Source organism: Mesoplodon mirus (assembly GCF_964341445.2).
Source record: "Mesoplodon mirus genome assembly, chromosome: 9".
NCBI lineage: Eukaryota > Metazoa > Chordata > Mammalia > Artiodactyla > Ziphiidae > Mesoplodon > Mesoplodon mirus.
The window spans coordinates 78,495,462-78,507,886 of record NC_138985.1 but is presented as its reverse complement, the minus strand read 5'-3'; the positions used below and the strand labels follow the sequence as shown (position 1 = coordinate 78,507,886).

At 42.8% G+C, this 12,425-nt stretch overlaps 2 protein-coding genes across 3 annotated transcripts in view; one reads left to right on the top strand and one right to left on the bottom strand.

Annotated features, from left to right (window-relative positions):
- Positions 1-2,093, bottom strand: part of ZNF277 (zinc finger protein 277) — a gene marked incomplete at its 5' end in the record, with an annotated part of 119,333 nt that extends 117,240 nt beyond the window's left edge. Inside the window, 2 exons of the mRNA XM_082632239.1 lie at positions 1,432-1,735; positions 1,836-2,093. Of these exons, the coding sequence (XP_082488365.1) occupies positions 1,432-1,735; positions 1,836-2,093 (562 nt within the window). The remainder of the gene's footprint in view (positions 1-1,431; positions 1,736-1,835) is intronic.
- DOCK4 (dedicator of cytokinesis 4) overlaps positions 1,800-12,425 on the top strand; it is a 484,498-nt gene continuing 473,872 nt past the window's right edge. For both annotated transcript variants that reach the window (XM_082631603.1, XM_082631602.1), the window contains exon 1: positions 1,800-2,128. In XM_082631603.1, coding sequence (XP_082487729.1) covers positions 2,092-2,128 — 37 coding nt within the window. In that variant the 5' untranslated portion in view covers positions 1,800-2,091. The remainder of the gene's footprint in view (positions 2,129-12,425) is intronic.

Here is a 12,425-nt window from a genome sequence, read left to right as displayed (position 1 = left end):
GTGTGTCATATATAAAATTTATTAGAAAAAGCAAACACCAAACCCCCGAGTTGTTACTTTGGGAGTGGGACTGTGTGTGGTGCAGGAACTTTCATTTTTTTACCTTACACATCTCTGAATGGTTTGAACTGTTTATGATGAAAAGTTTTATAATTTTAAAGTAACTAATAATATTTAAAAGTTATATAATGTTTTTGAAAGGCATACCCAATTTTCTTTTTTATGAGTTAATCTGTGAGATAAATTCACCAAAGATTTCACCCTCAAATGTTAAACTGGTGGCCCTCTGGTACTTTGAGAATATGGAAAACCTTTAGCATGTTACTACAAGATAAGAGTTGACTATATGGCCAACCCCAAAATGAACTGTTTAGGGTGTGAATATAACACAATATTTAAGTATGGAGCTTAGCCAAAGATTTCTTTGGTAGAGGTACTGAAATAATTTCAAAGCTAGGGGTTCCACTGATAAGAAGTGGGAAGAAATCTCTGTGCTAAGACAAAATGTCAATTTAACCATGAAAGCAAAAACAAAGAAATAAATTTTTAAAAACCCCAACAAGTACGGAGAACCAAATTTAAGCCCCAAACCATGTCCATTAGAAAAAGACAACTAGCTGAGTTACATGATCGAATCAAAAAAGAAGAGAGGGGATGGGGATAGACAGACTAAAGGTAAAAGAATGGGACTAGGAATTCTAAAGAAAATCCCCCTGCAGCTTTCAAAGTGTGATTTTTGCTCTCTACATTGCAACTTAAAAGTCAAGTGAAGCCGAAGTAGCTGTGATGATTTTCTCTGGAACCATGACTGCAAATTAACACTTCCCTTCCTCTCGTTCTAAGGACCCAGTGTGGGAAGATCTCCCAGGCTCCACGTTCAATCCTGGGGAACGCCCGGGGCAGTCAACGAGCGAGGGGGTAAACTGTGAGAGCCACACACACTTTCCCTTCAGAGGCTACTGCAGCCAGCAGTTGAGAAAATCTGTAGAGTGGATAGCAGCGACCAACCAGTCTGCAACTGGAAATCCACCCGAACCCAAATAAAACCTATCTCCCGAGGCCAAACCAAGCAAACCGAGGCAGGAGTAGGGTACTGGCGAGGAAAAAGAGTGGCTAATCCCAGAGTTACAATAACCCACGCACGAACGTGACATGACCCACGCCCACTCGGCAGCGAGCGCAGAGGTGGGAGCTCCAAACGTGGGGCAGACGCCCAGGGAACTTCCCTGGCTGCGGAGGCTATGGCATCCCATTTTCTCTTCCCTCCCAGAGAGCCCCCAACAACTAGCCGCCTCCGACCCCACCCCATCCCGCTGGGCCCTGCCCGAGGTTCCCTCGTGCTCAGGTGGCCTTAGAGCTAGGGTCCGCCCGTCAGTCAGCGGCACTCCAGGTCGGAGAGAAAGGAAGACACCTCAGAGGCACCGTACTCACCCTCATAACTGACACCCCCAGTTCCGCCACGGTTGCCATCACCGTCCTCCTCTCCTTGGGAGCAGCCATTACGCGGCTGAGGAAAAAAAGGGGGGCTGCGGACAGGCGCGGAACCAATGGAAACGCGATTGGAAATGAACTCCCCATCGACGCGGCGTCTCCTCCACTCCCACGCCGCGCCGTCACTATCTGGGCCAATAGGACGTGGCGAGCGGAACGTATCCCCGCCCCCAGCCGCTAATTCCCCGCCTCCTTCCGGGATGGAGTGGCCCAGAACTACAACTCCCAGGATGCTGCGGGGGCGCTAGGCAGGGAGGGCTGGAAGAGGCGCTGGCGGGAGGGGGTGCGCCCGAGAGTGCCCCGGCGTGTTCGCTTAGTTCAGTGAATCAGAACAATGACTGCGCCTCCGGGTCCCCGGGAGCGCGTCGGAGGACTGTGAATAGCTGCCGCCGGGAGAGCGGCGGGTGGCGCAGCCTCGGCCGCGCGGTGTCAACGCCGGGCTCGGGAGCCTCCAGCGCAGACCTTGCCCAGCGCCTGCAGCCCGCGCGGAGCCGCCGGGCTCCAGCGCTGCAACCGCTACTCGGGAGCTGTGCATTGTTGTGAGTCGGAGAAGGGGCGCGGGGATTCCAAAGCCTGAAGACCCCGGACCCCTCTCTAGCCATGTGGATACCTACGGAGCACGAGAAATACGGCGTGGGTGAGTCTCAGCTGGGCGAACTTTTATTCCGCTCTGGCCAGAGCGTGTGCGTATTTCGCGTCCTTGCCCCCGCGCCCCTCTCTCTCCACCCGGCTGGAAATGCCTAATCCTAGCATCGCGCTGCGGGTTCGGGGCTTTGCCCAGCCAGCTCCGGGCAGAGGGGTGCGCGCCGGGGTCTCGCGCGTTAACGCCGGATGGACGCTCCAGGCACTGGCTCCCGGAGGGAGCGCTCGGACGGCTGAGGGGAGCGCGCCGCCAGTCCGCCTGCTGCGGGCTCTGCCTGCGGAGTTCGGAGTGGCGACGGGGCGTGTGTATGTCAAGTTGGAAGAGGAGGGCGAACGGCGTTCCTCTCCCTCCTTTTCCTTTTTCCCCAAAGACGGCAAGGGCTGTGACGATTTCCCAGGGTGGAAAGGGAGGCAACAACAGTCGCGTAGAGAGAACATCCCCAAAACAGAAGGGAGGCGCAAAACCTTCTCTCTGCCTCCCTTCAGCATTCCCGGAGAGCGGAATGTGGCACCGTCCTCAAAAGAGCCGCTCTGACAAGAGTCCGGCCCGAGCCTCCCTCCTCCCTTCCATCCCGGGTTACCGAGTGTGTGTTGAGGGGCGGGGGGAAATTGGTAAATTTCAACATCTGCGGAGCTCTGCTCTTTGGTCTTTGGAGGGGAACGGGTATTTCAGCAATGTTTTTACTTCTGACCACCCTCTCTGCCCGGGGTGAGCCCGGTTGGGGGGTGGGGTGGTGGAGGACAGCTGTGGAGTGTTAATGGGGAGAGGGAATCGGAAAGCTTGGGTCTTCGAGGCAAGGAGACAGCTCTTAGGAAAGGACTACCCAGACACTGGTGTTCGGAGGAAAAGGAGCAGGGTAGCGCTCGCTCTTCTGTGCAAAGGTGAACAACAAAGGACATTAATGTTGACTGATGAATACAGGAGTCTCCCTTCCTTTCCCTCCTTTCATTTCAGGCCGATTACAGTTCCCGTTTTTGTTGTTTGGTTTCAGCTGAGTCGCCCCTTGGCAGTTACTCCTTTCAGGTTGAGACTATTAAGCCAGGCTCTCTGACAAGCCTGCAGCAGCCAAATGCAATTATAACCTCTCAGAAGGTTTAACAGAGAGAAAGCATTATGGATTTTACTAACAATCTCTATTTCCTATAATGCCCCGTCCTGCTGATTGGTGTACTTTTTTTTTTAATTGGGTGTAGATCTAGTGGCTTAGATGATGTGTAGGTATCTGCTTATACTCTAAATTCATTTTCCTGTAATTAAAAAAATCTGGAAAGCCTTTCCAGGGAGTCATAGTTACAGGGAATTTTTTTTTGCTAACTTTGCCTGGGGATAGGACTTTGGAGTCCCCTGAAAGGTTTAAGCAAAGTCATTCCTGTATATTACATTAGCTTTCTTTCTGGATTTTGACTGGCTAGCAAGACAATAGTTTGTCCAGGACCCACCTTTGGGGAAGGGTTCCACCTTTCCCTCTCTTTGAAGTGTGAGGGGAGCCTTTGCCAGGCACTCTACTGGCAAGGAGTAGATGTTTCCTTCTCTTCACTCACCCCTTTTTTGGAGTAGATTACCCCTGGCTAGGAAAATACATTGCCTTTGCTGAACTGGTGAGGACCTGGAGTGTTCCCTTGTCGCCGGGTTATCACTCAGTGCAGGAAGCACAGACACATTCCAGCAACACTGTCCCGCTTGGAGTTGATCCCAGATGTTGCTTTCTTCCAAGTGTTAAATTATACAGATTATGGATGGGATTTACTTTCTTGATTTCTTTATGTGCCAGGTCACAGCTGGGGTGCTGGTATCGATTAGTTCTTCTCTCACCTTTCTTTGCAAGCTGTGGGCAGAAGATTAAAACATACTCTGGGATTTCCTGGAATGGCAAACTGGATGTTATCACTCAAGTGTTTTGGGCTGCAGCAGACACCTCTCCTTTGGGTGGCTGTGATTTGGTTGCAGAGTAGGGGAGGCGGAAGGATGAGCACACATTTGGAAAAAGGTTGAGTGACATGAGCGGCGAAAGCGGGGGTGGGGTGTCTGTTGTGCTCATTTATACAATATCACACATAACATGGAATGTTAACCATCTTTTATTATTAATTTTTGAGCATTTGGCTTATGAAATGCTTAGCTGTTTTTTAGAATCCATCTGTTGGGTGTGTGTGTGTGTGTGTGTGTGTGTGGTGAAAATTTTGCTAGGATTCTTATGTGTGTACTTTCTCACCACGGAGAGCACTATTTGTAGCTGCCTATGCTGCAAGTTGTTATTGATTTATTTATTTTTATAAACTTGGTTAGTGTATGTGCTTTTCTTGTCTAGTTTTTTATAAATACTAAGGAAAATATATTTTATGGGCACAATGTTTGGTTGATATCAGGTGCAGTAGTAATTCACTTTCCTCATTCTTTGAAATAAATTGGTCTTTGTGAATTTTTTTTTTTTTTTTTTTTTTTTTTGCGGTACGCGGGCCTCTCACTGTTGTGGCCTCTCCCATTGCGGAGCACAGGCTTCGGATGCGCAGGCTCAGCGGCCACGGCTCACGGGCCCAGCCGCTCCGCGGCATGTGGGATCTTCCCGGACCGAGGCCCGAACCCGTGTCCCCTTCATTGGCAGGCGGACTCTCAACCACTGCGCCACCAGGGAAGCCCGGTCTTTGTCACTTTGAGTGCCTGAAGTTTCCATGTAAATTGTATATTTCTAATATACTTCTTATCTACCATCAATTATGTATGAGATAATTATGTGTCTTTATATATTAGTGTTTCAGTTTCAAGCAACATATTGTAAACATGGATAAAATGACTTAAATTTCATACCTGTAGTAAGGTGTACTAGAGATAGAAATTCCTTTTCAAACCTGATGTGTGGGCACTATCTCCTCCATTTAACTGATGAATAGTCTTAAAACAATGTGTACATAGTCATATACCTAAGTGTTCTAAGGAATTAGACAGGTATAGTGATAAAGCTAGAGTCCTGAGTGATAGGGAGCCTTGTTTTTTTAAAAACATGTTAGTAGGCACAATGATAGGCATATTTTATCTTCGAAGATTCTGTTTAGCTTTTGGTCTTAGTCTAGACAGTGCTGCCAGCTGTGTGACCTTAGGTAAGTCGCTTAACTTTTCAGGGTCTCAACATCATGGTCAAATGATATCCAAGGTCCTTCCCAGTACTTATTCTGTAGAGCTCTTCCAAACAAGTGTGTCTTTTGGTAAGAAAGACATTTCTATTGTGTCAAGATTGTTATGAGAAAGACACTTTTGCTGTGACACATCCCACATGGTTTTAAACTAAGATCACAGGTAAGCAAACTACCTGGCAAGCTGCCAGAACCAAGGTGATGGTTGCTTGATTTTTCAGTCTGTTGGATTGTCCAGCAGGAACTCCGTGGGCAATGACTAAAGCATTCTTGATCACCTCTTCACAACTTTCCTCAGGCCCACTGTCTGCCTTCTGCCTGTCCTCATCTGTCATACCCTCTGTTCCCTCCCTTAAAGTGGTGGGAATTAGTCACAGAGAGAGTTAGGACCATTGCAGATCTGTTTCTACATGCATTTGCTCAGCAGGCATTCATGCAGCATTCCCAGGTGAGCCAGTAGCCTTACTGAGCTGCAAACTGCTCCTCTACATCCAGTCAGATGTTTTACATGTGTGAATCCAGTTAAGCTTAGAGGGGGAATATGGGCTGGATTGATCACTGCAAAAATCCATGCGGCTTACAAGAAACAAAACTCAGAACAAGCTGATCTGAAGGTCATGGATGTCATTTAAAAAATGAATTATAATAGTACCAGTATCACTGAGTACTCACAAACATTCCTGTCCTCCATTTATCCTGAAGTGCTTTTTGAACTCATCCAAGTAGGAATTCTGTTCCTTTTTAAAGCCCCTTCTATTTTTAGGGGGAGAGGTACCACCTCTTATTTACACAGGATCTTTAGAATGTCTTTTCCTTCAGAAGCATGCTTTAATGGTAGCCTGTGTGGGAGAGTTATGAGGGAGTGTACCTTTCCTCTTAGCTGTTTTCAGTTTGTTAGCTAGCAGCCTTAAAATGTTTCCTATTTGTGGTACTGTGATTTGTGCAGATAACATGTGTAGCTAGATAAAGATGTGCTGCCTGGAATTGTTTGTGGCATTTAGAGCCTGGCACAGGATTCTAAACTTTCAGTGAGAAGCAAAGAGGAGTGATTTATACCTCCAAGTAAAGTACCATTGAAGGGCTGTGCAGACAGTGGGATGGCAGCTGACGTTCTTGATCTGGCATCCTGTGGGAATAGCCTATAAACGTTTCCCCCTTTTGGTCATTCTCCTAAGTGATGATTCTTTCATGAGGCCCCACAGTAACACAGAGATGCTGCCTTTCTTCTTTAGTCTTTTTTTTTTCCCCAGAGGCTGTATGGTAAATACTACAAAGGAGTTAATAAAAATTTCAAGAAACTTAAGGCTTTCCTGTCTCTAGTTCCGTTTCTTAGGAGACTACATTTTCAGAATTATCTTTGTTACAGTATGTCCAAATTTCTAGCATAGTGACTTTATGCTGTTAGCATATATAACAGAGAAACATTAAACTCTAAGGAAACCCAACCAAGATGCTATAACCTTACCATATTAATACAATGTTTTATAGGTAAAAAAATGTTGTGAAATTATTTTACTTGGATCTGCTCTCTGAAGTAGAATGATAACTTCCATTTAAGACATGAGGAAACAACTTCACAGAAGTTAAGTGACTTACAGGCATACCTTGGAGATATTGCGCATTCGGTTCCAGACCATTACAATAAAGCGAATTATCACATAAAGCAAGTCACACAAATTTTTTGGTTTCCCAGTGCATATAAAAGTTATGTTTACACTATACTGTAGTCTATTGAGAATGCAATAGCATTATGTTTAAAAAACAATGTACATACCTAATTTAAAAATACCTTATTGCTAAAAAAACAAAAATGCAAACCATCATTGCAGGGTGGCTACAAGCCTTCAACTTGTACAAAAAAAAAAAAATGCAGTAACTGGGAAGCACAATAAAATAAGATATGCCTGTACTCTAGATAGTGGCTTTTAATCTTGTTTAGCTGTCATCCATAATAGGAAATACATTTTATTTCCTGACACCACCAATACCACCCCCACACACGTATAAGTGAAACAATATTTGCTCATACTTTCTGTGATGTTCTATTCTTTTTCATTTAAAAATATATATACAAATATCAAATCATTATGTTGTATACCTGAAGCTAATATAATGTGTGTCAATTATACCTCAATAAAACAAATTTATTTATAAACTTAAAAAAAATAGGTTGTCATTAACGTAATGACTCATTAATGGGTCCTGACCCATAGTTTGAAAAGCACTGCTCTAGATACCACATTTGTGAAACAGGAAGGACTGGAACTTAGACCTTGTTGGGTTTCTAGTTAAGTTCATTCATGGTGTTGTTGTTGCTTTTTGACAAATATGTATTTGTGTTTATTTTAACTTAAACTTTAATCATACTTTTTTCTTTCAATATAAGTCAAAATCTGTCTTTTTATATAATATTTCTCATTTACAATGGAACAAGTATACAGAGCCATCAGATACATTGTATAAATTGTCTCTTTAACGTTACATGTGTCTTTCTACTAGGACCTTTTTGACAAGGGCTGGGATCAACTGCATAAAAACCAATTTTGGATTTTTCTGTATAATTTCCTTTGACAGTGATCTCTGGCCACTATAGCAGAAGAATAAATATAATAGATCTAATGAGCTTGCCAATTGTAGGGTTACCAGCACCATTCTTTTCTACTCTTTTACATATTGTTGACCACTAGTAGAAGAAACAAGGCAGCTCGTGTAACTTGTTTTCTTAAAAATCTAAACTGGTAAGCTTATTTGGTCAGAGTATATATAATATTAAAGAATAAAGAAGTAAAGTTCCTCAAGCCTATTTTTATTTAAGCAATTTAAATGTACTTAAGGAACAACTGTTTTACTTTCTAACATTTAAAAAAAATGTGTGCTAAGATACACTGGATATCTACTAAGTAAATAAGAATCACCAAGAATAGTGCTAATGCCTTTTGGTGACAAAGTTGCAGTAAAACTGATATGCATTACCCTGCTGGTTGTATTGAATATTAATGTGATCCTTTTGGAAATGAATGTATGTATCTAATAGCCTTTGTGGAGCACTCTCTATTTGCCAAGCATAGTTCTGAGAGCTTGTCATGTGTTCTCTGTCTAATCCTCGTGACAGCTCCATGAGGAAAGTTTCAGTTATCACTCACATTTTACAGGAAACTGAGTCATAGGGAGGTTAGGTAACTTGTCTGAGGTCACACAGAAATGGTGGAACTAGGATTGGAATGCAAAAAGTTTTAGACTGAGCCTGCTCCCTTAGCCACTATTCTGTATTGCCTAACATGACAGTCATTAGGAGGCGTTTGAGTCAGTAATCCCACCCCCCAAAGTTTACATGAAAAAAAAATCAATAGGGACACAACACTTTATGCACAGAATTATTCCTTGCCATGTTGTCTATGAAACAACAACAATTCCAATACAGGAATACTTTAATCACTTCTTATTATCAGCACAGCAGGGTATTTATAGTCAAGAAATGGAATAATTCCATAAATAATGCTATTTCTGAAATACATTCCAGGTATGTAGTGTCAGGTGACAAAATAAATCAAAGGAAATACAGACAGTGATTGAAACTACATAAAATGTGTAGCATTATAGAGAAGATGTAGTTAATGTGTAGCATACAGAGAAGATGTAATTAATGCACAGATGAGAATTGTTAGACTATAAAGATTACCAGCAAATTCTTTTTTTAGGAATTCCTTTTGGTTGGAGATATGAGCAATATTCACACATATTGTTGCTTTTGGATGACAGGGGTGGCATAAAAATGGTCTAAGAGAGATTATTGCGGTAGATGAGGTGAGAGATAAGTACCTGAACCCGGTGAGCCATGCTGCATGGTGAAATGTGGATAATCTAAGATGTTTAGGAGATGGAAACAACAGTAATTGGTTGGGAGGAGTTAGGGAAAGGAAGAAATTTAGTGTCTTCCTGGTTTCCAGCTTGAACAACTGGGTAAATATAGGTGCTGTTCAACAACAGAGACGCTTTTGTAGGTGGGGAAGGTTTATGGTGTAAGATTAAGAGTTTGTGATGGCCTAGAGTTGTCCATACTCATCAAACATTCAGGTGGCGATATCTGCATAGACAGGAATAGGATATCACTCTGGAGCAAAGGAGAGAAGTTCTAGACTAAAGACCATGATTAGAGAGTCATTTGGTTTGTGTGTGATGACTGAAGTGATCCACTTTATTAATTGTATTGACTTTGATTATGTAGTCAGCTTGTCTAAGTTTTAAAGTGACAGGTCCTAAATTTTCAAAGCTCAGTCATCTTGAAGCACTTTATTAATATGGGTATGGGGACTGTAAAATAAGAAATATTAGCTGTCCATGTGGAGTTGGTAGGAAACTAGATTTTATGGTCTTTTCTTGCTTCCCATTAGTGCATTGCCTGGTTAAAGCATAAGTTATTTCTATTTCTGTGACAGTTCTCTCCCAAGCAAATGTCTCATGCCAGATTGTGCATGTGTGTGAGATTTCCCCAACATAATGTTGAAAAACAGAAACCACAAATAATATTTCAATAAGCAAGATTTATACATCCCTCAAACAGCATATAGGTGTATATACACATCCACAAATGGGAAAATGCTCAGATATCCAAAGCAATATATTTGTGCATACAGACTGTGTGTGTGTGTGTGTGTGTGTGTGTGTGTGTGTGTGTGTAGTAAATATGTAATAACTCTTAGGAACCCCAAGGTCAAATTTAGAATTCTTAAAGTTATACCACTGTACTCCTGAAAACTATGTGATTTTAAGTAAGGGATTCCAGCTTAAGATAACATTAGGCTCCCTTCCCCTAATATAGCCTGCATTACTTCCCACGGAAAGATCAATAAACATACCCAAAGAGGCAAACATTGATAATATTAGAAATGAAGTCTGACAGAAAACCTATTGCCAAAATTCGGGAGGAATTTCTCCAAGGCAGGTGGAACTGCATTAATGAAAACTAATTGGTGGCTTCCCTCTGCTTTCCCTCATTAAGCAGAGCAGCTTCAGTGACCTCAGTGACCTGGGCAGGAAGACCCGTTGCCCCTCCCCACTGTCACCACCTTCGAGGCCAGGTCAATACATTCAACTTGGTGTGTGTCCTTTACCGCCTGAGGCCTCTATGGTCCTTCTCGTTCCATCTCATCTTTGTATTTTCTTGAGAGATGACCAGTTGGAGAAACAACTGGGACAGGAAGGTGGGTGGTTGATTGAGTGGAAAGGAGTCTACGGAGAATACCGTCTTGTCTTTGACAGGTGTACTGCGGTCTTCATAAAAAATGTGATTTTGTAGGCACCTTTGAAGTATGGCAGTAACAAAGCATGCTGGATTTTATAGTTTTGCTTGCAATCTATTGGTGACAGAGAAAGACATGGTAGGATAAGAGATAATCTTGTTTGAATTGCCAAAAACCATGGTCCATGGCACCTGATGACTTATCACTGGGAACTTGGCTTGGAGCTGTGCACTTCAACCAGGAAGGAAGACTTGTAAGTGGGACCAAACCCACACCTTTATTTTTAGCCCCATCCTTGGTACTGCAGAGAGGTTCAAGACCCAGGTTGCATCAGTCAGTGATCACATTTGTATCCCTATCGAAGAAGGAAAGCCGCTAAATCCAGAAACAGGCGTCTGTCATTCTGTAATGAACTAAACATGGCTGCTTCTCAGCTGGGGAGGAACAGGGAAAGCATGACATTCGTATGGGAGGCTTTGGGAAGCTGCCAGTTACACATGTGTATTTCTTTTCCACCCCCATTCGTGTCCCCTGTGTGTGTGCCAGAAAGAGAAGGTTGGTGGATGGAGGCTGGTGAGAACCCTTCTGGTTATGAAAGTCGCACATCTTCCTGGGTGAATTTGATAACCATTACTCCCCCAAGCTGTGAACTGTTTTGGGTTTTTTGGCTGCTCTGCACGGCATGTGGAATCTTAGTTCTCCGACCAGAGATAGAACCCACGCCCCTTGCATTAGAAGCTCGGAGTCTTAACCGCTGTACTGCCAGGGAAGTTCTAGTGAACCGTTTTCTTAACCAAACAATTTATTGTTCGATTTTATGAGAGTGTTAATTGGGCATTAATCTAAACATAAAGATCTCCTTGAAATCTTTAAGCAGAAATGTAGAGGTTTGGTTCTTTTTTTTTTTTTTTTCCTCCAAAATGAAAGAATCCTGTCTGCCTTGGTGACTGGAGGTGAACATGTTTGGGAACATGGGCATGCATGTTTGTGAGGCAACTAAAAATAGCCCTAACCCAGGTTCTGGAGAAAACAGTACTCACTATCCTGGGGAGAGGACAGAACCTGTTGACCTTTCTCCGAGGGTGTCCAGAGTTGGTTGAAGAGTCTGTAGGGCTGCCTTGTTAACAGGCTTAGGGTTTAGCCAGGCTCTCGAAGAAATAGGAAAATCCAAACATGCATAGGCAGTTCTGTAAAGACCCAAGAGAGGAGAAGTATCTGAGATTTTTCTCCAGAAATCTGGATGATAAACACTAACGACAAGATAGGAGGATTCCTATAAAACTCCACACACAGGTAAAAGTTTTTTTCAGGAAAATTATATTTGTATTAATTGCATCCTACATTTCATTTAATAGTCCAATCCATAGTTTATGTAAGTTGATTCAGAAAACCAACCATTTATGTTCTTGGCCCCAAGTTGGAAGAGGAAATATGTATAAATTATGTAAAAATTATGGTAATGAGTTTTAAAATGAGAAAATACTTATGAGAAGTGAAGAATTGGGATACAAAATTACATGTTGCAGTGTTGTTACAACCAGTTGTTACAGTTGAGAGGTGGCATTATTTTTTTATACTTTCTACTTTTTAATAATTTCCAAAAATAACATGAATTGCTTTTGTAATCAGAAATAATTACATAAACTCTTTTATAAACCAAGCTTTATTTCCTATGTAGAGTTCTCCTCTAAGGATTAGAGGTTAGACTGGTGGAAGTTGAGTCAGGAAGGCCTGAATTTCGTTTGTCATTAATTCCCAGGAAGTACTGTGTTCCAAAGTTTCAAAGTGGCTTTCCTTGCTATACCTGCTTGATTACTTGTGATGTTGCGGCTTTATTTCCCAGTAGTCACAAAGCTGTGTTTTCAGATGGCCGTGGGGTACAAATATTTGGAAAAGAGCCCTAATCCCTCTTTGAGAAAGAGC